We start from the raw sequence: 25,665 nt of genomic DNA on the forward strand, positions 1-25,665 counted from the left end.
AGGAAAAGATGTCTTGGTGAGCTGTTATGTCCTTTTATTGTGGTTTGTCACAGTTTAAGAGATTACTTGTCTGGCTCTTCCTAATGATTAAGGACAGTCTGATTACGTGTTTTGCTGAGGAGGAGGAGAGTTTACTTGTTTAAATCGGTGTTTTATTTATAAACTGTGATTATGCTACCAGCTAAGGGAAAATAAAGGTTTTGGGGATCTCATGTTGTTTTTGTAATTTTCTTTTTAATTCATGATTATATGTGAAAAATATGACATCACATCATATGTGTGAGGATGGAAAAAATAAAATAAAATAAAAATGCAACCATTACATTGTTTCAAGAGCCAGACCTGATAAGATAATAGTAACCTCATCTTCTCAGTCCTCTTCATCAAGGCCGTATGTCTTGATTTTGTTTTGGGTTGTGGACTGTATGGTCATATAAAACAGTAAACCAACTAGAATTTCTTGTTAAGGACTTTAAACTATTCGCAAATAATATTAGCATATTCACTCTTAAACTTGTGCCTAATATGCTGAAAAGGTCTCTGTTTATGTTTCTGGTCTTGTCACGTTCAATTATGAATTACATGAATCCCATGAATATTAGCCTATATGGACTATATTTGATTTAAAAAAAATTGAGTAGGGTAGCAACATGGCTATTTACCCCGGTGCGCTTTTAGTCCCATTGTACCCTATTACTGTCAGTTGTTTAACATTTCTGTCATAAAACAGTTGTCATATTTAATGTTTAGCTACTTACATCTTACCCTGCACTCTTCACCTTTAAAGACTCCACTCTTTTTGGAAATAGGCTCAGTTTACAACTCCCTCAGAGTTAAACAGTTGGGTTTTACCGTTTTCAAATCCATTCTGCCGATTTTATGATTTTTTTGAAGAATATCAGCAACCACACAGTTTCTGGTCCCATTGACTTCCTTAGTATATATGTTTTCCTACTATGGAAGTCAATGGGACCAGACTCTGAGGGAGTTGTAAAATGAGCCCATTATTACCAAAAAAAAGTGGAGTATCCCTTTAAAACTAAAGTGTTGTGCTCAGGTAATCTGTGAACACTAAAGCCAGCCTTCTTTGTTTTGATTGATCGCCTCAAGAATTTTGACATTGACCAGCAATTTTAGACCTTTAAGGCAGACCGGCCTAAAACTTTTGAAACTTATCGTCCTAACAAACAAGGCAGTGTGTGTATGACGTCAAGAATATCAAGTATTGGAGGGGATACTTGATTTGGCCACATCTAATTATTGCTCAGCTTCTTTGGTGGTTACGGCCTTGCTCTTCATTCACAATATGTGGTAATCTAGGCGTCCGACAGATTGTGTGCGAAGAGAAGATTATGATTTGCTTGGGGTTCCAGCTTAACTCAGTCATGCTGCATCAGTACTCATTTGGTGAAACAGTTTCTAGGACTCAGGTTATTGTAGAGATGGTACAGTAAAAAAAAAAAAACAACAACAAATGACTGAACTGGAAATTCTTATAAACTCTCCGAGGGTTGACGTATTGGCTGGTTAGCATGGTTGCTAGGGCTGGGTAATAAATATAGATTTCTCGATATTAATCGATTGTCATTTTTACAAACTGAAATCGATTCTTAAATCTCAAGAATCGATTAGTCATCCTGTTTCATTTGAATGAATGAATCAAAAAAAAAAAATCGCAATAATCTGTCCTTTGTTACTATTGATATGAAAAAGTCTCAAGTTTCAAATAACGTCCATTTTCTTTAGAAATTCAAAAACATAAATAAGGTTTTGACGCTGTGGCGTGAGATCGCTCTGGCGCAGCTCAAGAGAAACAGCAGCGCTGATCTCTCTTCCTGCTTAATAATACCAGTTACAGCGCGAAATAAACATGTGTTTATTATAACATGTGCACACAAATGTTTTGAATTTAGTGGCCATGAGCAAAAGACTGGGTCCTGTGCTGGTTCGGAAATGTTTACAGATTTTTCCATGCAACTTAAACCTCTTTGGATCTCTCGGTTTGTACTAATTTAAATAAACGGTGGACACATTTTTGTTCTAATGGCTGCTCTTCACTCTGTGTTTCTTTGAAACGACATCATGATTTACATACAGTGCATGATTGGTCATGTGAACTGTGAATGGTAAACTGATATGGTTACTGTTGTGATTTCATCAGGACAAACAAGCTCATATGTAGTTCACATGCCCTAGAGAGCCAGAGAGAAAGGCATTATCCGCCCTCTGCGACCTCTTTTACTCGCCGTATCTCTCTCCTTTCTGTATTTGTGTTGAAGTGTTCTGGCACTGTCACGCTTACTCTTGGTTTACAGCTGCTGGCTAACTTCACGTCACCATTTTAAACAGCACACGAATGTTAAGCTGGGCTTACTTTGGAGGTTTTGAGTGTGTCTGACAGAGAGATCATGACTTCGCTTGAGAGCAGCTGGGGCTCGTTGACCATGACGATTATAACGGGCCTGTACCTACGTGTTCCTGTTTCCATCCGCTGCTGCTGTTTGTTGGGTTTTACTTAGTCATACTAATTTGAATTCACTGCAGCTGCACAGCAGGTCTTATTCCTGTTCAGCCATCTAAATAGTTTATTAACCTCATTTTTTTCTCTTTGTCAAAAGTTTTTGTTGTTGTTATGACTGTGGAACGCCTGATTTAATTAAAAAAATTTTTTTTTAATCAAAACCACTTTGGCCCCTGTAGGGCTGATTGATTATGACAAATATAGTCACAAGTAACCACGATTATTTGACATTTGTGGTGAAATTCTAGATGTATCGCAATTCTCTCTTTAGCGATTCTGAGGCCCTGTTTACACGAGGACGCTCGTGGGTGAAAACGTAAAAATATTTTATCGGATGTGCCTTTCGTTTACACAGTGACAGCGTTTTTGTATCCTCCCGGATATCCCGTAGAGTACAACCAATCAGATCACGACTTTTGTTACATCTCACAATGTTTCCAGTTATGCCTGGTTCAGATTACACGATTTTTTTGTCTGTTACGATAGTCACTGTTAGATTACGCAATTTTGACTCCTAAAATCTTGTCGTTTTGTGGACTACACGTTGCTTCCTGACCAGTCATCGCATGCAGTCTTTAACGACGCGCGTGATGTAATCGAGAAGGCAAAACTAGTAGCGAGTGACTTCCGGAAACGAACATAAACAAACAATCGATGGAGCGGTGAGTGTTGTATTGGCCGTCCTGTGTTCAGAAAAAAAGTAAAAAAAGAAAGAAAACCCGACAATGGACACGTTTCTGGATTGCTCGAAGAGGACGGTATGGGCCGTCAATCCTCCAAAGACTTGAGGTAAAATATTGTTTTCTTAAATATTTTTACTTTTAACGTTAGCACCGTCGTCTCTCTTTCGTTTCGCCATTTTTGAAAGTTGTGTACGGAAGCTTCTGTGCTCCTATTGGTCAACCTCATACATGTGACGGAACTCGTCGTGGACGACCGTTAAAAAAATTAAACATGCTAGTCTTTTTGTCGTGATGTCGTGAAGCATCGCAGACGCGACGTAGGTTGTCGCCAACTATGACACACTATGCGAGATGATACGATCGAATCTTGCGTCCTGACGCCCGTTGTCGTTTACGAATCCCCACGACACCCTACGTCAAACGGATCGTGCCGAAATCGGGGATACTTTGTGATACTCCAGGGATTAGTTAGGGATATTCCACCCAAAAATGAAATTTCTTTCTTCTACTGAACACAATGGAAGATATTTTGAAGAACGATTGGCACCATTGACTTGCATAGTATTTTTTTTTTTCTACTATGGAAGTCAATGGTGCCAAACAACTGTTTGGTTCCAATCGTTCTTCAAAATATCTTCCTTTGTGTTCAGAAACTCATACAGGTTTGCATTGCAACATCTTGAGGGTGAGTAAATGATGACAGAATTTTTATTTTTGGGTGGAGTGTCCCTTTAAGTGTGCCATATGCATCAGACGTTCACCCGTGGGTGTGACGTCTGAGGCTGAGAGTAATCTCTACTTGGCATTAAAGTTCAGCTGCATATGTGTTCTCAATGTGAGAACTGAAGAGCCAAGTTATCCCTCATGATCTTTCCTGGTAAGCCATTGTTTATGCAGTATCATTGAAAGGACCAGTTGTACCAGTTGAAAGATTTGTGCAACAAGAGATCATACATGTAATGCAATTATTCCTCTTATAATTGCAATGATCAAACATTTTATGCCTAGATTAACTGATCATATTGAAGATCATATTTATTAGACTTGATAGTCCATCCTAAAAGACTGTGTCAGCCCTTCAGTCATGTCATGTAGTCTGCGAGTGACTCAGATGCCTTTGTGAAGGGCAGTTAATGGTGGAGAGGGTGTGTTCTGTGCGTCTCTATGAGCTCAGTGATCGGGGAATGTCACACAGGGCAGAGGAGCTCCATAATGAAACACAGTCCACCACGCCTATAAGGCATGACATGTTTTGTTCTGCCATGTCTTTCTTTAAAGCTTTGTGTGTTTAGGTGTGTGTGCGTAACTTCATAAAGATCACAGAATATTGCACTTTACGAAGAGTTTGGTACTTTTAGAAATGTAGCACTTTTGAAAAGCATGTTTACAATGCTGTCCACTCACATGTGAGATAACATGGCCTATTATTATTGGCTGGCATGTTGAGATGACCTGACGAAATCTGCTCAACTATCTCATTATCAGTGGTTAGTTAATAATGTGACAAATCATGTATTTCTGCTTCGTCAATGGGTAAAAAAAATAAGTTGTTGTTTAATTTATGCTTTATCCACACTGACACTGAAATAAAATCTTTCCCTACTAGTATATTTATAGCATTTCCTTCAAGAGCATTATATCTTAAATGTTGTGATTATTGTGAAATATTACACGAAGGGACCCTCATTTTGCCACTGTGTTAGTGTGAGGCTATTTTGAGCCTTGTTAGTGGTATTAACTAGTGATTTATTTTTACTTACTCTATGCCCTATATACTCACATTATAAGCTAATCAGTGGTTTGAGGCTTTGAGCTAAAACTGGATTCGTTCGATTATCATGAAAACACATCCCAGAGAACGGTCGACTCCTTGTGTTATTAGAGCATAGGTTCATTTTGCACCAGAATTGTCCTTTAAGATTTTTGTCAAAACCGCAATAATTTTTTTTCAAGATTCTTTGATGAATAGATAGCTCAAAATGTTCAGCATTTATTTCAAATGTAATTTGAAAAATAATCCTTATAGCCATTTTTAATAAATTTAAAGGGGTGATGAACTGAGAAATCAAATTTCAAATCAAGAGGTCATCCTATTATAAGAATATCCTGCAAGTTTCAGAACTGAAAACGTCCTTGTTAGTCCAATAAAAGCTTTTATTGACACCAGGCTCCGCAAACGACTCGTTTTTCAAAGTGGGGAACTATGACGACAAAGAGGATAAAACCCCACCCCCGCAGAAGAAGATCAACACCTACTTCAACACGGCCGGTTTAGCCCCGCCCACCGATTCGCGCATTACACGCATAGCTAAATAACATAGATGCCTACCTCGTGATGACAAACCGGATCGAGCTACCGAGCAATAAATATTGTGAAGTGCCTGGTTGTGGAAGAAAACCGTCACTGCATAAGCTTCCTCTGGATTCCAATAGGCCTGCATTGATAAACTTTATTTTTAATGACGTTCCAGCTGATTAGGGTAAAACATTGTATGTCTGTTCGCTTCATTTTACTAAGGATTGTTTTGTAAACAAGACTGGATTTGCAGATCGATTAAGAGTAAAGAACGGTGCTGTGCCGTCTATATTGGATCCGACAGGAATGATGCAACACACGGACTCTGGGTCGAACATGTATGGGGGAATCATTCCGGTTGACAGTTTACAACATTGGACATTTTCAAAAAAATTTCCCCCAAGTGCATCGACGGGTGAGTTGAAACTCATTATAATATGCAAAACTGTTATCCACTCACAGCAGTGGGCATTTACTTCCAAGTCTTCAATGCGAGACGCCCATAAAAACTGAGCGTTTCTGAGCTAGGGTAGAAAATAGCCTATTACTTATTCATTTTGATGTTTTTGAAAGCAAAAACCAAGCGAACGTCATAAGTTGACCTCAGACAACAATATAATAAAATTTAAAAAGCCAGTTCATGACCCCTTTAATGCAACCTTGAAAAATTCGAACAAACCTTTGAATGGTAGTAAATAAAATAATGTAAATAAATATGAATTTTTTTAGGACCATAGCCAGGTGATTGTACCGACAGAGAGACTGAGGTTTGGAGGTTTGGTTTTATAGTGTGTTTGGGGGAGGGGTGTTTGTGATTGACACTGTGCTACGAGCTACAATAACCACACTTACGCTGCTCATCAGGAGAAAGCTACAGATGCAGCAAACACACAGTGGTGTTATTGTATTCAGTGACTAAGAAACACACACACAGATTTAGTTATTCTATGCCATTACCAAGGCGACATGGCCTTTGTAATGCATCTCTCTAATTGTTTTCTGTGGCCATTCTTTTTTTTCAACTTTCTCAGTGTAAATTTGTATGGTTCAAACACATTTTGAAAGGTCAAAGGCTGAAATGGAGACAATATTAATTGTTGGTGATATTTTAATGCTGTTAGTGTTTTGACAGCTTTCTTTAATATCTGAGAAAGATTGTCGTGGTCATCCTGAAATCTGCTGAGGTCCTCGTAGCATTGACTTTGAATATGAAAGATGTTGTGGTTTGCTGTAGATCTGCAGTGTGGTCAGCTGCTGAAATTTAAAGGTGAAGGATACACCCTAGAATACATTTATCAACATTTGTTATTTTATCATCTGAAAAATGACACCACTTTAAAATTGAATGAGGAGCAGATGCTGAATATGAAAAATCAAGATGATGATGGCAATAAACTCTAATCTTGATTTATTTATCATAATATCTTAATCGTATGTAATTTTCAAATCATATTTTTTGACTGCCTCTGCATTCCTGCTGCCTCACACAGATATTTCTGCTAGGTTCAGGACATTGCTGTTGTGTTTGGTTGTGACTGCACTGCACTGCGTTGACTGGCCAGAGATGAGCGTGTGTTAGTGTGTTTTCTTGGTCGGGTGGAGAGGGGGGGATTGGATTCATGCGCTTGTTAATGGTTCTTTTGATTGGGTTGCTCCTCTGATGTGAATACTGCCATTGTCCACAGTGTGTGTGTTTAGTTTGTTTAAAAAGGTTTCATCTTGGACTGTGGGTTATCATTCTGTTTTCCATTTCATTCTTCATTATGGTAGAATGAGCTGTTTTTATGTTTGCGTATGTTAGAAGAAAACGCCTATTGCACGTTTTGACATTTTATGCAACTGCAACACTCTATAATGGGAGTATATCACTTGCATATGGGACAAATTTTCACATTAGGTGGCTAAAAAAAATCTTTTTGGTTGGTACTTTTATCCAAAGTGACTTGCAGTGCACTCAGGGCATTTTTTATCAGGATGTTGGTTTTCTAGGTATCAAACTATTAGAAGGCGTAGTGTCAGCCCACAGACTGCCAGTGCCTTGACAGTCGTTTGACTGTGTTCTGTAACAACTTGACTATAGTTTTTGAGAGCCGTGTGGCACCAGAGCCACTAAGTTCTACAGATGAGGGAAGGGTATTTAAAATATTAATAGTATTGCATGTTTTGTCTCTGGGAAATGCACATTTGACATCAGCTAGAGTTAACGGTAGCAGTATGCCGAAATTTTTTTTCACTAACAAATACAGTAACTAGTTTTTTATAGAGTAAAAGTTAAGAGTTAAGGCTTGCATTTGTCTTCCATAGTATCATCCATACGGCATGTAAATCATGATAGCCATAGGTTAAATCACGCATGCCACGTCACCAGTGTTGTGCAAGTTACTTCCAAACTGTAATACATTAGGTATTACTTGTTACTGTTATTTAAAAGTAATTCATTACCTTACAATATTACTGTCCCAGAATTGTAATGCGTTACATTACTCATGTATTACTTTTGAGTTACTTTCACCAAAATAACTAAGTAGAACTTAACTTTTGGGCTGTAACGATATGCAATATGAAACCGAAATCGCGATTCGCCACACGATTTAGATCCACGAACCTACAGAATCGCGACACACCTCTTCCAACTCCAGCGTTATTCTCCTTACCGTCCATATCCAATGCCACCTTATCTTTAAATTAGGCTATCAGTATTATTTGAAGTTAACATTATAAAATACGTAGACCTACACCACAAAACTAGTTGAGGATAAATTATTTAAAATTGGGGAAGTCCAGCATTATGGACATGACATTTGCAGTCAAAACTTGAAATAAAAATTCTCAGAAAATACATGTATTGAAACGTATATAGGCTACTTCCTTAAAGGACTCCAGACATTAGACAAATATCAGTCTATGTTTTATTTTTAATATTAGGGAAAAGACACACATTCATCCGTGACAAAAAAATAGGAGGCAAAATATATTTTTTGTAATTCTGTTCCTTACACTGCGCAAATCGGATGAGGAAGGGTTGGCTCTCCAGTCTCCATAGAACTTAAAATATTCATTTTATTTTAGTTTTCGTGTTTGCATTTATGAGGAAAAAACAATGTTACAGACGCGACCGCTCTGAACTGGCACTAAAAGACTGCTTTAAAACTTTCACACAGTCTGTTGCCTTTAAGAAGTAAAAGCAGACAATACACTGTAATACAACTGTAATACAAGCCTCACTGAACATGTAATGAGTAAAATATTACTGAAAATTGATTAGTAATGCCTTACACTACTGCGTTACAGCAAAAAGTAATATGTTACTGTAATGTATTACTTTTGTAATGCGTTACTCCCAACACTGCACGTCACTACCATGTTAAAAAAAATAACCAAATGGTTTCATAGAACTGGCTTAAATAGCTAATGCATTGAACGCATGAACGGGCCCGTGAGCACTGCAATGTCTTTTGGGTCAAGCTGACAAATGGTCTGTGGTGCAGTTTAAACAAGAATTACAAGAAATTAGAGCCAGACCGATATTATCGGCCGATATTAGGCATTTTCTAAAATATCGGTATCGGCAGTTATAATGGCCGATAAATGAATATTTCAAAAATAAAATAAAAACGGGCGAATCATGCTTCAACCATGTCATGAGTGTTGGAGTTGTATAGTTTATCCACCTGTTGGCAACACTCGTGTATAACGCGCCACACATCCTACAACCTGCTTATCCAGCCAGAGTCAGGCAGAGAGAACCAGTTATGCATTATCATATTATTTTAGTTAAAACTCATAATTAACTACAAATAACTAATGTTAGGGAAATCTGATACTATTTTGTTGCTCGTTTCTGTAATAAAAAAAAACAATAATAATATCGGCCGATATATCGGATTTTAAAACCAACAGATATTTGTATCGGTATCGGCCTTCAAAATCCTTTATCGGTCGGGCTCTACAAGAAATTCTAGAAAACCTCTCATCATTATCACTAAGTGATTAATTGGTTAATCACGACAGCCATAAATCAAAATCTCAGTCATTTTTTCAATGAATTAAGCAGCACTACAATATATAATCTTACTTGTACTGTATATAACCTCATTTCCACAGATTATCCCAGGCCTGATATACACGTCTTCAAGGAGGCCTGTCTACGTCCACAGACCCCTGCAGCATCCTTCCACGTCCCCACATCACTGCTTAACTTTCCTTGTCCTGGACTCGTCCATCATGTCCAGCCCTAGCAGCAGTCCAGAGAGAGAGGGAGGAATGGCAGGTTCTGTTCAACTGGAGGACCTCAACTCGCCTCCCGGACTGGAAACAGACCCTCGTTTTATTGGCAGCCCGGTTCTCAGTCCAGACTCAAGTTCCCATGATGCTGCGCTCTCCGCCCCGGCAGCCTCCCCTGCTGACTCAGAGAACCTCAGTCCAGATGAGCTCGAGCTTCTGGCTAAACTGGAGGAACAGAACAGGTAGAACAAGAGCGCCATACACGCAAACAGTTTTTAAAGTGACAAATGGTTATTTACTCGCCCTCAAACTTACATGATTTTCTTTCTGCCTTAGAATGCAAAAGCTGAATTTTTTTAGGCTATGTGCCAAAATGACAAAAATGCACCTTAAAAATAGTCCATACAACATGCTAAATTAGTCTCCGGAAGCCATGTGACAGCTTTGAGGAAAATTCTTTTTGACTTTCGTGATGCATCTATGGTACTTTTTTGTAATTTCTCATTCACTGAATGTTTTGTGCCCAGGATTTTCTTGAAAAAGAAAATCCAATTTCGAGTTTCATGCAAGAAAGAAAGTTTTGTTCTGTATAGAAACGACATGAGTCACGGAGGTAATTGCACAGAGCAAGTGTCTACAATGTCAAGTGAGTCAAACAGCTACACACTATGTGCATGCGTGTGCACATACTTGAAAGACATCACTCTGAAGGTACCAGAGCCTCCACAAAGGGGATGCTGTGCGTGCCTGAGACAGAAAGCTTTGTGTGTGGTTTTATCATTTGACCTGCGAGTAGCATAGTGTGAAACTCATAGCAGTCAGGCTTCTCTTCCTGTAACAGCTGATATGTAACAACCTTTCGCTATTGATCAGTTGTGGTGGTTGCCTGGCAATGACAATAGCAACAGTTCCTGAACTTTAATGATCTTTAATGAACCTTTTAGAAGGCAGCAACCGTTGTAGAAATTTGTAGGTATACTTATTAAGGGTTTGTATGTCATTAATCATTAATAATTATCTTTTTTTCTAGAGCTTTCGGTCCCTCCTTAGAAAGTTCATAAAGACATAAAACGAATCCATATGAATCATCGGTTAACGAGACTCGATCTCTTTATGATGAACAGATTGAATTAAGGCTTTTATTCACGTATAAACATTCATCAAGGCACACATCAGTCATGGTAAATGGAAGCCAAGCATGTTCGCTTGACGTGCGAGAACCAATGAGGTTCGCTCTCGTGTTACGCAGCATGTTTGAGCCTCTTTAAGAACCAATGAGGTTCATTCTCGTGTTACGCATCATGTTTGAGCCTCTTTAAGAACCAATGAGGTTCATTCTCGTGTTACGCATCATGTTTGAGCCTCTTTAAGAACCAATGAGGTTCATTCTCGTGTTACGCATCATGTTTGAGCCTCTTTAAGAACCAATGAGGTTCATTCTCGTGTTACGCATCATGTTTGAGCCTCTTTAAGAACCAATGAGGTTCATTCTCGTGTTACGCATCATGTTTGAGCCTCTTTAAGAACCAATGAGGTTCATTCTTGTGTTACGCATCACGTTTGAGCCTCTTTAAGAACCAATGAGGTTCATTCTCATGTTACGCATCACGTTTGAGCTTCTGCAAGAACCAATGAGGTTCATTCTCATGTTACGCATCATGTTTGAGACTCTTTAAGGACCAATGAGGTTCATTCTCGTGTTACGCATCATGTTTGAGCCTCTTTAAGAACCAATGAGGTTCATTCTCATGTTACGCATCACGTTTGAGCTTCTGCAAGAACCAATGAGGTTCATTCTCATGTTACGCATCATGTTTGAGACTCTTTAAGAACCAATGAGGTTCATTCTCATGTTACGCATCATGTTTGAGACTCTTTAAGGACCAATGAGGTTCATTCTCGTGTTACGCATCATGTTTGAGCCTCTTTTAGAACCAATGAGGTTCATTCTCGTGTTACGCATCATGTTTGAGCCTCTTTAAGGACCAATGAGGTTCATTCTCGTGTTACGCATCATGTTTGAGCCTCTTTAAGAACCAATGAGGTTCATTCTTGTGTTACGCATCATGTTTGAGCCTCTTTTAGAACCAATGAGGTTCGTTCTCGTGTTACGCATCACGTTTGAGCTTCTGCAAGAACCAATGAGGTTCATTCTCGTGTTACGCATCATGTTTGAGCCTCTTTAAGAACCAATGAGGTTCGTTCTTGTGTTACGCATCATGTTTGAGCCTCTTTAAGAACCAATGAGGTTCGTTCTCGTGTTACGCATCACGTTTGAGCTTCTGCAAGAACCAATGAGGTTCGTTCTCGTGTTACGCATCATGTTTGAGCCTCTTTAAGAACCAATGAGGTTCACTCTCGACTTACGCAGCACGTTTGAGCTTCCTCAAGAACCAATGATATTTGTTCTTACACGTCAAACAGATTTGATTGAGCTTCTGTTTATGTTTTCTGAAGCCTAAATTCAAACTGTTCATCATAAATGAAGCGATCGAGTCTCTTCAGTGGCATCACAGATCTTTAATCCCTTGGCTGCACTCCCATTTGTAGACCTTAATATCAGTGTATTGTACTGAATTCAGGTTGCTAGAAGCAGATTCCAAATCCATGCGCTCCATGAGTGGATCTCGGAGGAATAGCGGCTCCTCTCTGGTGTCGAGCTCATCTGCGTCCTCTAACCTGTCCCATCTGGAAGAAGACACTTGGATCCTGTGGGGACGCATCGTCAACGAGTGGGATGAGTGGAGACGAAAGAAGGACAAACTTCTGAAGGTGATTGATTGGTCCTTCTTTCATTGAGAATATGAATGACCCATGTCATAGTTTCGGAGACTTGTACATTGATCTCTTTCTCTGCCTCACCCTCCCTCTCTCTACAGGAGCTCATAAGGAAAGGCATTCCTCATCATTTCCGAGCAATCGTTTGGCAGTTGTTATGTAATGCCACTGACATGCCAGTGAAGAATCAGTATTCTGAACTCCTGAAGATGTCCTCGCCCTGTGAAAAACTCATACGCAGAGATATTGCCCGCACATATCCCGAACACGACTTCTTCAAAGGCCAGGACAGCTTGGGACAGGAAGTTCTATTTAATGTTATGAAGGTGAGAAAGACGTGATGGAAGAAGGAGAGAGCAGATCAGATGGAAGTGGAGACGTTGTAGAGCAATGAAAAAGAGCAAGAGGTGGTTTATTAAACACATTTTAAAATGAACAAAAAGTCATTTTCACACTGATTACAACAATAACAAAATTTTTTTAAAAATCTGCGGTGATCAGGGAATAAGCTTCAAAAATTACACAGCACCACAAACAGATTTTGACTGGCTTCACATTCACTTTTGTCAAAGGAGTAGTTCACTTTTAAAAAAACGTTTGCTGATAATTTACTCACCCCCATGTCATCCAAGATGTCCACGTTTTTCTTTCTTCAGTCGAAAAGAAATTGAGGTTTTTGATGAAAACATTCCAGGATTTTGTCCATATAATGGACTTCAATGGGAACCAAACGGTTCAAGGTCCAAATGAGAGATTCAGTGCAGCTTCAAAGGGTTTTAAACGACACCAGAAGATGAATAAGGGTCTTCATGAAGATTTTGAGATATGTGGAAGGGTTTTTCATCCGTTTTTCTTTTCAAACGATCACTTGTATGTATGTTTCTTTCTCACAGGCATATTCTCTGGTGGATCGTGAGGTTGGTTATTGTCAGGGCAGTGCCTTCATCGTAGGATTGCTTCTTATGCAGGTTTGCTTATAATAATGAAGTCAACTAATATAAAGAAGTGTCTGTGAGCCAAACTTTGCATTAATCAAATTCATTGCGTGTTTGTAGATGCCGGAGGAGGAGGCTTTCTGTGTGTTTGTCAGACTAATGCAGGAGTACAGGCTTAGAGAGTTGTTTAAACCCAGCATGGCTGAGCTGGGTCTGTGCATCTACCAGTTTGAGCACTTGCTACAGGTAAGGATGAACACTTTCCATATTATATACATATAGACCATTTCACAAGATGTAAACAACACTGGTCCAGAAGCACTTCCTGTTTCAGTTTTTTAACACTACATAAAAGCTGGGATAAAATACAACCAACAAAACATTTAAAAAGTTAAACAAACATCTTTAAGATGTTTTTTTTACATGTGAAATAAAGAAAATAGTTACAAACTGAAACAGGAAGTGCTTCTGGACCAGTGTTGTTTACATCTTGTGAAATGGTCTATAATACCGTGGGAGCATTATAGGAAAAAGACGCATCAAACAAAAATGAACGGTTGTATCAGAGGGGTCACGGGAATTCTACAACAGGTAGACTACAGTTAAAAAGTTTGGGGGTCAAGAACTCACGTATGCTCACCTGAGCTGCATTTAGTTGATTAAAAATACAGTAATATTGTGAAATATTATTGGAATTTGAGATAAGTGTTTAATTGAATTTGAATTTCAGTTGATCCAGTCTTCGGTATGATACGATGTGATGCGACCAATCAATGTTCAAAACAGTTAATTAATGTTTTTGTGGAAACAGTGATACATTTTTTCCAGCTTTTCTTGGTAACTCTTGTAAGATTATAAATGTCTTGATTGTAAAGGGGAACCAAATCTTATTTATAGTTGCAATTTTTCAAATCTCTCTTATTATATAGTATACTGCATGTCAAGATGTCTGGAGTAATGCCATGTTTGTCCACAAGGAGGCAACAGATATAGTACATAAACAGAGTCGAGACTAAGAATCAATTCTAATGTCATTCACCAGACTTTTTTCTTGTATCTCTTCTATATTTTCATCTCTGTGATCAGGAGCAGTTGCCAGAGCTGAACGTTCATTTCCGTTCTCAGAGTTTCCATACATCTATGTACGCCTCGTCCTGGTTCCTCACTCTCTTCCTCACCTTCCTGCCCCTGCCAATAGCTACACGCATCTTTGACATCTTTATGTACGAGGTATGGACACAAGACACTGTGTGTGTGTCCATGCATGTTGCTGACTTGGCTGTGTGCTTTATGAACACAATGTTCCTGGAAGTTTTCAAAATCTGAAAATGGTTGTTGTAGGATTGCATTGTTGATTGCAAAAGTTTTGTACGAGTATTAAAGTCAATAATACGGCATGGATAAAGTCAATGATAGACCAGCAATGAATGCATGAAATTGCAGGCTTTTTAAAGGAGTGAATGCATCTGGGAGGTTGTAAAAACCTATTCGAGACATGAAAATATGATTGTATGAATACCTCGTGATGTTTTTTCAGGGTTTGGAGATCATATTCCGAGTTGGGATGGCGATATTGCAGTACAACCAGACAGACCTCATACAGTTAGACATGGAGGGAATGTCACAGGTTAGGAGAAGATCATACGTGTTATGTACATCTATATGTTATACATGGACGATACTTTAACTGATGTTTGTTTAATATTCTCACCTCAGCACTTTCAGAAGGTGATCCCACATCAGTTTGATAGCTGCCCGGATAAACTTGTACTACGGGCCTATCAGGTCAAATACAATCCCAAAAGAATGAAAAAGTGAGTGATTTGAGAGTAAAAAGTCAATTGAGCTTTTTACATTAAATACTATTATGATGATAAAAACAAAGATTTGGTTGTTTTCTAGATTTGATTGTCGATTTTCATTCACAGATTAGAAAAAGAATACACCACCATTAAGAACAAAGAGATGGAGGAACAGATTGAAATTAAGGTTTGTAAAACCAACTTGTTGAATAACATGTACTGTAGATTGCATTTGTACGCGCATGTTTTACCCAATTATATTTTATAATACAATGAATGTATGACTTTACTTTTGTTAAATTCCCCATATGGGTTTGAATTATAAATAAAATATCCATAAAGAGTTCTCCATCATTTACGTTGCTCAAATGTGATTATGCTGTTACACATATTCAGTTCACTTTTAAAAAAAAAACTTTTGCTGATAATTTACTCACCCCCATGTCATCCGAGATGTCCACGTCTTTCTTTCTTCAGTCGAAAAGAAATTAAGGTTTTTCATGAAAACATTCCAGGATTTTCTACATATAATGCACTTCAATGGGAACCAAATGGTTCAAGGTCCAAAAGGAAGTTTTTGAATGAAATACATTTCTAAAAATCTCTTTCTTTTTCACAGAGACTACGTACAGAAAATAGACTACTGAAGCAGAGAATAGAGACACTGGAGAAAGTGAGATGGTTTCTATCTTCTAACCGATACGCATGAACCTAAAATAGCCATGATTAGTTGAGTAAAGAATCGTGTAAACTTTTTGAGCACGTCTTTACCGAGGCTCAGATGTATTGATTGTACGTTTTTAAAGTCTTATCTCTCTTATTTTTCCCTGCTTTCCTCTGTTGAAATTTCTTCCCCACAAAAACAAACTCATTTCGTTGTGCTCACTTGTATACTTTTCTCGACTTGTTTTTTCCTACATAACTTTTTTAAATGTTCCCTTTTCTTCTCTTCATGTGTGTCTGTCTATGTCTAACGTCTTTTTTTCCTGTTCTTTCTCTCCCTATTTCCTCCCTCTGTATCCTTCCTCATCTCTTGTGGTGTTGCAGGAGAGTGCTGCATTAGCAGACAGGTTGATCCAGGTACAGTACTGTCAAGCCAGCTGCACACTAAACTCTCCTTCCTTTCCTCCTCTCATTGCTCAATCACATGCTTCTTCTCTTCAACCGTCACACGGTTCCTACTATAATGCACTCTTTTTCCTGTCACATCCACCCTATTCTGAAAATGGGCCTGTTGCATGGAAAAAATGGTTATTTGTTTTTCTGTTTTTCCCATCACTGCCTTGACAGCACATTTGTCTGTATGACTGGAATAATGTCCCAGAGGTCCTCCAAGTGAAGGTTAACCATGACACTCTATATCAGCAGTGTAGCCTTGCATGTGGGATGTGGAAGCATAGGTGTGCATCAGGGCTCCGTATTAGGTCTGGTGGCGTTTTTCATATTTTATTAAAAATTCTGTGGGATTCTTTTTGATTCTTGAATTGTTTCGATTTCTTCTTTGGTTTTATGACACCGAGGCATCATTGCATGTAGCCCCACTCATTACCTTAACTGGAATGCCACACTTATCTTCCCTTAACCCTTAAGTATAGAGACACATCTCCAAAGAAGAGACTTAGTCCATTTCTCCTCTCTCAGGGTCAGGTGACACGAGCCCAGGAGGCCGAGGAGAACTACGTTATTAAGCGTGAACTGGCTGTGGTTCGGCAGCAGTGTTATACAGCCAGTGAGAGTCTGGAAAAAGCTCAGGACACCATTCGCGAACTTCAGCAACACAAGGTAACAGCAGACGCCTAGCTACGGTTCTGAGCCTATTTTTGCTGACCTCAGCAAGAAATATTGATAAAATGCGACAAGAACCTTTTTATTGATGGTCTTTTTAAAAATAGGCTTTTATAAAGCTACATTAAAGGGATAGTTCACACAAAAATGAAAATTAAGTCATTAATTACTCACCCCCATGCTGTACCAATCCCGTAAGACCTTCGTTCGTCTTCGGAATTTAAATTTGAGAGCTGGGTCACTGCTACATAGGCACCCTAAGGGATCGAAACTTGATGAGAAAGTCGGTGAAGAAAATGTTTAAATATTCCATATGACATTCCATGTGAGTGAGTTTAATTTGTTAGTTGATCTAGTAAATGATTTAATCCACTGAACACTGCGGTGGTAATGTAAAAACACTCTCCCAACAGCATACGGTTTCTTTTTAGCCAAAAAAATTATTTATTCCCAGTCAAATTAAAATGATATAGTTGTATACATCACTTGTGATGGTCTTTTGTATAGACCATTTCACAAGATGTAAACACTGGTCCAGAAGCACTTCATGTTTCAGTTTGTAACTGTTTTCTTTATTTCACATGTAAAGAAAACATCTTAAAGATGTTTGTTTAACTTTTTGATTCAGTTTTAAATGTTCTGTCGGTTGTATTTTATCCCAGCTTTTATGTAGTGTTAAAAAACTGAAACAGGAAGTGCTTCTGGACCAGTGTTGTTTACATCTTGTGAAATGGTCTATAGATATGGCCAGACGTGCAGTCTACCAATTTACACTAGAGCAACAGCACTACGAACGCACACAAGCGACATCACTAGGGTTGGGTATCGAGAATCGAGTATTGATTGGAATTGATTGAAAACTTTTCGTTTTTCCCGGAATCGTTCAAAAGTTAATATTTCGATTCCTAGTTTCGATATTCACAGTTCGCCGAGCGGAAGAAGAAACCGCTGAACAACACCAACGAAGAAGCGTCTACCGGAAGTGTTGGCATAACCGCGCGAGTCGAACATGAGTAGCTTACGTCGGTGGTCCAAAGTGTGGCTTCACTTTTCTAAAAATAACGAAATCTCAGCAAAATGCAAAATTTTTTACAAAAGGAGTATTTGTGACAGAAGGAGTATTTCCTTCAGAAAGACCGTTGGTTAGCAAGATTAGCCAAACTTTTTTGACCCCGCCTCTCAAAAGAATCGCAATCTAAAATCGTTAGGAACCGGAATCGAAACAAGGAATCGGAATCAGAATCGTTCAAATTCAAACGATACCCAACCCTAGACATCACAGTACAGAGCCTAGCGACACACCGCGGCAAAATCGCTGGCTACTACTATTGAATTATAGCCTGGTTAAAACCAGACCATTCTCAGTTGTAATTGAGTTATGGTCTGGCAAAGCGCCATAGACAAATCATTTCCATCCAGAGGGGCGTCACCAGCGGACATCTCGGGTAGACCTAAAACCAATCAGAGCGATGAAGGAGATGACGTTTGCAGAGCGGCGGCCGGCGGAGTTGTTCTTTGCTCGGTTTTTAACTAAAAGAAAACGTTCAACGCGCTTAAAACAGATGCGATAGCTGATTCAAACGAGTGATGTTTGACGGCTGCGTCCATCTTTGTAATGTAGGCTACCCAATTCATAGATATAAATATAAAGGCTAGATGTGTTACGGCGGAGTTTCCATCGTCATCACCGGCGGCCATCTTGTCACAGACAAGCTGATGTAAGATGAGTGGTCAGCACGAACACAAATACTCTTATCTCGTGGAAGTCTTGACGGATTTACAAACGGTTTGGTTTCTTACAAACATTATTAACGTGGCTATAATTATCTGGATGATTATTTATTTATACACTTTTTATTCATAAGTATGCAGGGTCATAACTACATCTCTGACGTTTATAACAAAACAAACCGTTTGAAAATCGGTAGAAAATTGAGCAAGTTATGGTCATTTAAATAGTACGTGTACCATTAACACAATGTTACGAGTGAGCGGGCTGGCTGTGACAAGATGGCCGCCAGGTGCAGCCGTCGACCTCCATTGGCCAGCAGCGTGGACGACATATCTAGCCTTTATATAGACATCTATGACAAAATCTGCTTCAAAATCCCAGCGCTGTCGTCATCGTGTAAAGCCCGCCCCAACGTTTCTGATTGGTGCCGCAAATTTGACAGTTTGAAAATCGGTTTGAATGAGCTCTTTGCCAGACTAACTTTCAGAGCAAATCTAAATTTCCCAGAAGTCGTCTGGGTTTTCCCAGGCTAATTGAATTAAAAAGATTCTCTATTTTATACAGTGGCAGTGTGAGATCATGTTGTTTACCGGAAAAGTGAACAAATTCGCATGCCATATGAACAGGCTTTTAATATTTTTAAAGCACGCCTTACACAAGGCTGCAGGCTATTCTTAGTCAAAAGATCTGCTTTCGCACAGCAGAATTACCCTGAACGGGGTCACTGATAGTTCAGAGATTATATCCTGGTAAGATTTATGAAAATGTCTTATTATTACTAAGTTGACTGTTTGAACCCATCATTACATTAAAAACTGTCGTCATCCTCACAAATGAGAAGAATGGATGCTAAAGCATCTCTTTCTAACGGGGTATTTCAGAATTTTTTTTTTTTTTTTTTTTTTGGTTTTCATGCAAGTGTGCGTGAAAGGCATGTGTGAGAAGATGTTGGGGCGTGGTGTGTGTCATGTCGAGATGTTTCACACTTGAGAGCAACACTCTCTGGTCATATGTATTTTCCTGTGTTATACTCAGAATTGACCACCATCCCATAGCGGTGCTGATCTCAACAGAACTAGTGTACCATGTGCACCTAACAGCTAATCTTGTTGTTAACTTGTTGTCTATGAAATTAGCCAGTCTCTGGCACTCTAGATCTCATAAAAATGATGAATATTCATATTTACAGGGTTCCCACGGGTCCTTGAAATCCTTGAAAGTTTGTGAATCTGAGAAAACAAAATTCAAGGCCTTGGAAAGTTTTTGAAAATAAACAGATAAATGGCTTTGAAAGTGCTTTTTGAAAGTACATTTTCTGGAGAAAAAAAAAATAAAAATCCACATTATTACCCTTCAGTTCGCTAATGTGTTATTTCGCCAACACTTCCCCAGATAGCAAACTGACATTGAATCAACGTGGAAACGACGTCTCTCACGACATTGAAACAACGTTGATTTTGCTCATCGAATTAACGTTGAACCAACGTCAGACGCGGCATTTTTCAAAGCTAAATGAAAATCGAAAATTGGTTTGCTTTCATAACGTTGAAACAACGCGTTGATTTCAAGTTGATTTTCCGTTAGTTTTGAAAGAATGACGCGCCTGACGTTGGTTCAACGATAATTCGATGAGCAAAACAATGTCAGATCAACGTTGTTTCGATGTCATGTTTCTACGTTGATTCAATGTCAGTTTGCTATCTGGGTCGTGGCCTATGCATACTAGCTTTCTTCATTTACGTTAGTTACGCACATGCCGTTGTACGTTGCCATGCCGTTCACGTGTGCACAAAACTACTACGATGGTATTCCAGCTTTTTTTATTTGACGCATTAAGTTCTTGAATTTGACAGTATTGGAACTGGAAAGTCCTTGAAAGGTCCTTGAATTTGAAGCTAACCAAGGTGTGGGAACCTTATCACCACCAAGGAGTTCTGGAAGGGAAAAAAAACCTTTGACATCTTGGATTACCTTCGGATGGTCTCTTAAATCTTCTTCTAAAAATTATATTTCAGTGTAAACCATGTAATGTTGCAGTTGATAAAAGTTGCCGCCCAGTCGTTTTATTTACTCAACAAAGCCATTTTTTCTTTAATTTGGCAAGAAAATCTACATCAAATTCTCGCTTATTTCTTATTTTAGACCAGTTATTGAATCGTTTTACTTAGATCTAAATTTCCTGAGAGCTATACTGAAGAAAACACTACTATTAAGATCTGACCGGGATTTAGTATGTTTAAGGGTGAGTTTTTATGTTGCTTATTCGACCTAAATCTGACGAATATGGTTTCATTACCTGGGGCTCGCTGTGGTTGACATGAAATGTTATTTGTGGTCTATGTTTCTCATCCTCTTTTAACACACACACACACACACACGTATTCACCTATATCATTTCATTTTAAATTCCAAGTATCAGCATTCAGTGAAATGACGTTAGTGGAGTGTGGATCTCTGGCAGCACTAGTATTCTCTTGAGAAAAGTTCGTTTCTGCTGCGCTTTGCTGTCTGGAAAATAAAGCAGCTGTTTACAGCTAAAAGTCCAGTCCTTCTACTAGTGCTTTATAAGTAAACCGAGGTAGAACGAGCGAGAGTTTATGCGATTGACACATCTGAGTAATACGGGTATGATGAAGTGACTGGAAGCCTGGAGGGAGGTAAGAAAAACAGAAGTAAAAGTCCGTGGGAACTAGTGTTCACACAAGTCTCCAGGGCAGGCCACAGCCCCCTCTGGTAGGCCACAGTATATGCACACAGGACAAGGCAGACGCACACTCACATCAACACTGCCGCTACAGTGATCGATAATGCTACAAATTATCTCAAATTTCCAGAAGCTTATCTGTTGCTCTGAGCAGACATTTACAGAATGACTTGTTTGTTTTTCATACGCAACCTTAAATTTCTTTTGAAATGCAACAGAGGCTGAAATTGTTATTTTATGACATAATGGTCATGTGTTGCAGTAAATGTAGGCACTAACACTTCGATTGTCTCGTCATTTTAATAAAATGGTAACAGCAGAACAGTTATATTAGTAATATATAATTTTGTATTATTATTGTAACAATTAGATTGTAAATTCTTCCACCGAGTATATTGTACAATTTTTCAGTATCCTTGGATTCAAAATTATTTTTCTTCAATAAAAAGTTGGTTCATAAATCACACGTCGGTGCACTGAAATCTGTGAACATTACAAAAAGATTACAAGACGTTATACTTATATTCACGACAGACGCAAATAGCGCGTCAACTTCGCGCCTAGTTATACGCTTGAACACTCGCACGGCAAGAGCGAAATTGACGTGTGTAAAAACAAAAGTTTGAAGCGAAATTTACGAGCGTCAGAATCAAAACCCGTTGGCGGCCATCTTTTTTATGTTGATCGAGCATTCGTCGAGAGAGTGCGCCTGGATGACGGATGTACTTCCGTCTGTCCCGCTTCCTGTTTGATCACCAGCTGTCCCGCATTGGAGCGAGCGAGGATTTATTGTTATGATTGGGATTTTTACTTCCTGAACCCTAATGTTGTGCTGTATAAAGAAATGCCCTTTTTGTACAGTTAAGCTTAATTTTGTTGTGTTCAAAATCCTTATATCTGATGTACTCTTGATGTAATGGCAGCCATTATAACCTTCTCTGCACTCACCAGCGTTTCAATCCATTTTGTCTGTAGTATACCGAGGAGTTTGTGAGTGGGCTGCAAACTCAGTTGGAACAGTCTCGTCTACAGGAAGCAGAACTACTCGGTGCTCTGAAAGAAATGCAGGACAAAGTGCTCGATCTAGAGAAGGTGTGTGTGCATGTTTGACTTTTTAGTCAGAATTTTCAAGTATGAATTGGATAGATGCTTCTGCACCAATGGTGATGATTAGATCATCAGTGAAGACAAATATAGCATTAAGGGCCAATCCCAATTCTACCCCTTCCCTTTCCCCTATCCCTTCCCCTTCGCCTTCCCCTTGACCCTTAAAACAGAGTGGCAATGCGTAGGGGTGAAAATATTCCCCTAAGAAATGGGACACCACTACGCCTCCGTTAAACGTCATTATAAGTCGTCGCTAGCGCCTACGTCACAGGAGATGCGCCGATGTTTATCACAACTTCCAAGATCCCGTCGACAGCTGCAGTTATCTCAGTCGCGTGGGTTACAGCTATTTTCTTGCATCTTGTGAAGTTCGCAGGAAACAACGGAGACGACGAAAATATGTTGCGGGACTATCGTTAGCAAACTACAGTAATTTTAGCGATTTTTTTTTTTCTGTGAAGAAACTGACCGTAAATATGAACACAATATTGAATGTAACATAAAGCAAATCATTATTTGTCGTTATAATACTTATTAAAGCCACAAATCCTTAAATTTATGGGTCTCCTTTGTTGCTTGGGCAGCCAGCCTGGGTTAGCAGTGACACTTCTCATACCCCTTCGTTTGAAGTGTGCTCCCGAAAAATCTATCTGGCCCTTCACCCTAGCCCTCCCCCTCCAACCAAAAGAGAATTGGGGCAGCCCTACCCCTTCACGTGGACGCGCAAAACGGAGGGGAAGGGGAAAGTGAAGGGGTAAGGGGTAGAATTGGGATTGGCCCTAAATATCCTGCTTTTTAGTACTAAATGGTGCTGATGTTTAATACTTGATGGTATATTGTCTGCATGTTATAGAGGAACAGCTCTCTGCCGGATGAGATTAATGTTGCTCAGCTGCAGGAGGAGCTGAAGCTGGTGAAACTGAGAGAGCAGGAGAGCCTACGTTCCTTCAGGGAGATGCAAGAGGCCGTTACTGATCTCAACCACTGCTGGCAGGTGCAGAATCTACACAACCCTAATACACAACTTTACACAATTAAACTCTGTCCAAATCTACTGAACGCTACAGAATTCAGATTTGTTTTTGTTTTCCTCTGCATTTTCATTTGTTGGTTGTTTTGACATTCATTATAAAATGAAAAAAACATCGCCCACCTACAATTGATAGGTGCGTAGGAAAAAAACGACCAGTCGAAAACATGTCAAAGAGAAGATCCCGCACACTGTCAAAACTTGCATATCACAAACTGATGAAGGTCGTGGGACCGAAACGTTGTTGAATAAAACGTTTGTGATATGCAAGTTTTGATAGTGTGCGGGATCTTCGCTTTGGCATGTTTTGACATTCATAAAACAGCATGATTTTACGTTAATCAAGAATTAACTAATACAATTACTTCCTGTTCTCCCCCATTCGATTACTTGATTGGTTCTTCTACAGGTCCTCAAATCTAATGGCGCTTTTCCACTACACAGTACCAGCTCGACTTGACCACTCGTCTAGTTTTCCACTGTGTAAAAGTTTCGGGTACGTTTTTGTATCCCGTTTTGTATCAAAACAGTGCCGTCACCAATCACTGCGCCATCATTGCACGCGCCAGATGGAGTATCCAGAATAACCCCGCCATTTTTAAATATTTCGGCCAGAGATAGTTTCTAAACTTACTGCTATTATTATTATGGCAACTCGGATGAATACGTCGTGATCCAACGAGGAGGTGCAGACTTTCCTTTGTTTGGTGGCCGAAGAGTGGATCCAACGAGAGCTTGATGGGGTAACGAAAGGCGTCGCTATGACGACCGAGTACTATTTGTGACGGTACTCATAGATATCCATATAAAGGGTAGATGTCTCACGGCGGAGTCTTTATCGTCATCACCGGCAGCCATCTTGTCACAGGCAGGCTTTCTGGTGGGCTCTTATCTCACTGAAATCTTGACGGATTTACAAACGGTTTGGTTTCTTACAAACGTTATTAACGTGGCTATAATTCTGGATGATTATTTATTTATACACTTATTATTCATAAGTATGCAGTAAATCAGAAATCGGTAGAAAATTGAGCAAGTTACGGTGATTTAAAAAGCACATGCACCATTAAAACAATGTTACGAGTGAGCGAGCTGCCTGTGACAAGATGGCCGCCGGGTGCTGACGTCATCGACCTCCATTGGCCAGCAGCGTGGACGACATATCTAGCCTTTATATATATGGATATCTATGGCGGTACGAGTCGAGCTGGTACTGGTAATGGAAAAGCGCCATAATTCTCTGCAAACCTTTGTTAAAATATTTTTATTTTTATGAAAGAATCATACGTCTCGTGGAGGAGGAGGAGGAAGCCATTGGAAAGAGTCTCCTAAGAAGAATGCGTTGAATGAGCTGCAGGATAAACTGATGAGTTTGAGACTGCGAGAGGCTCAAGGTCAAGCTGAACTCAAAGAGGTCAAACTTAAAAACCTGCAGCTGGAGAGCCAGGTTAGAACTACGATGCATTTCCGTATCAGTGTTATTTTAGAATTATTTTGGTAAAATTTTAGTGTAAAAGTAACGTATTTTATATTTGTTGTTAATATGTAAAAAAAAATATATATGAAGAGTTCAGATGCAAAAGCCTCTAAATGCCATTTGAAATTTTCTTCTTTAATGATGATTTTTATCAAACTTGTATATTTAAGTTCAGTAATTTCACTTAAATAACAATTAATAGGTAATTATCATTGCCATTTAAGTGAAATCACTGAACTTAAATATACAAGTTTGATAAAAATCATCATTAAAGAAAATTTCAAATGGCATTTAGAGGCTTTTGCATCTGAACTCTTCATATATATATATATATATATATATATATATATATATATATATTTAAATATATATATATATATATATATATATTTAAATATATTTAAATAAATATATTTATAAATATATATATAAGGACCAGCTCTATCTTTATATACATACATACACAGTGAATTTATACAATGGTGGCCAGTGCCAATTATCACATACACACACATAATGGCCATCACACAAAATAAACGGTAACACTTTACAATAAGGTTCATTAGTTAACATTAGTTAATGTATTTACTA

General features: G+C 38.9%; 1 protein-coding gene across 4 annotated transcripts in view; it reads left to right on the forward strand.

Annotated features, from left to right (window-relative positions):
- evi5l (ecotropic viral integration site 5 like) overlaps window positions 1-25,665 on the forward strand; it is a 52,338-nt gene that overhangs the window by 3,033 nt on the left and 23,640 nt on the right. For 3 of the 4 annotated variants that reach the window (XM_039687159.2, XM_089132015.1, XM_089132013.1), the window contains 15 exons: window positions 9,605-9,966; window positions 12,307-12,496; window positions 12,604-12,828; window positions 13,396-13,470; window positions 13,558-13,683; window positions 14,524-14,667; window positions 14,975-15,064; window positions 15,154-15,251; window positions 15,366-15,426; window positions 15,859-15,912; window positions 16,287-16,319; window positions 16,881-17,021; window positions 22,436-22,552; window positions 23,421-23,561; window positions 24,877-25,044. In XM_039687159.2, coding sequence (XP_039543093.2) covers window positions 9,725-9,966; window positions 12,307-12,496; window positions 12,604-12,828; window positions 13,396-13,470; window positions 13,558-13,683; window positions 14,524-14,667; window positions 14,975-15,064; window positions 15,154-15,251; window positions 15,366-15,426; window positions 15,859-15,912; window positions 16,287-16,319; window positions 16,881-17,021; window positions 22,436-22,552; window positions 23,421-23,561; window positions 24,877-25,044 — 1,905 coding nt within the window. In that variant the 5' untranslated portion in view covers window positions 9,605-9,724. The remainder of the gene's footprint in view (window positions 1-9,604; window positions 9,967-12,306; window positions 12,497-12,603; window positions 12,829-13,395; window positions 13,471-13,557; window positions 13,684-14,523; window positions 14,668-14,974; window positions 15,065-15,153; window positions 15,252-15,365; window positions 15,427-15,858; window positions 15,913-16,286; window positions 16,320-16,880; window positions 17,022-22,435; window positions 22,553-23,420; window positions 23,562-24,876; window positions 25,045-25,665) is intronic. The other variant, XM_089132014.1, reaches the window with a different exon arrangement.

Source organism: Pimephales promelas, chromosome 6, assembly GCF_988280905.1.
Source record: "Pimephales promelas chromosome 6, fPimPro1.hap1.1, whole genome shotgun sequence".
Classification (NCBI taxonomy): Eukaryota; Metazoa; Chordata; class Actinopteri; order Cypriniformes; family Leuciscidae; genus Pimephales; species Pimephales promelas.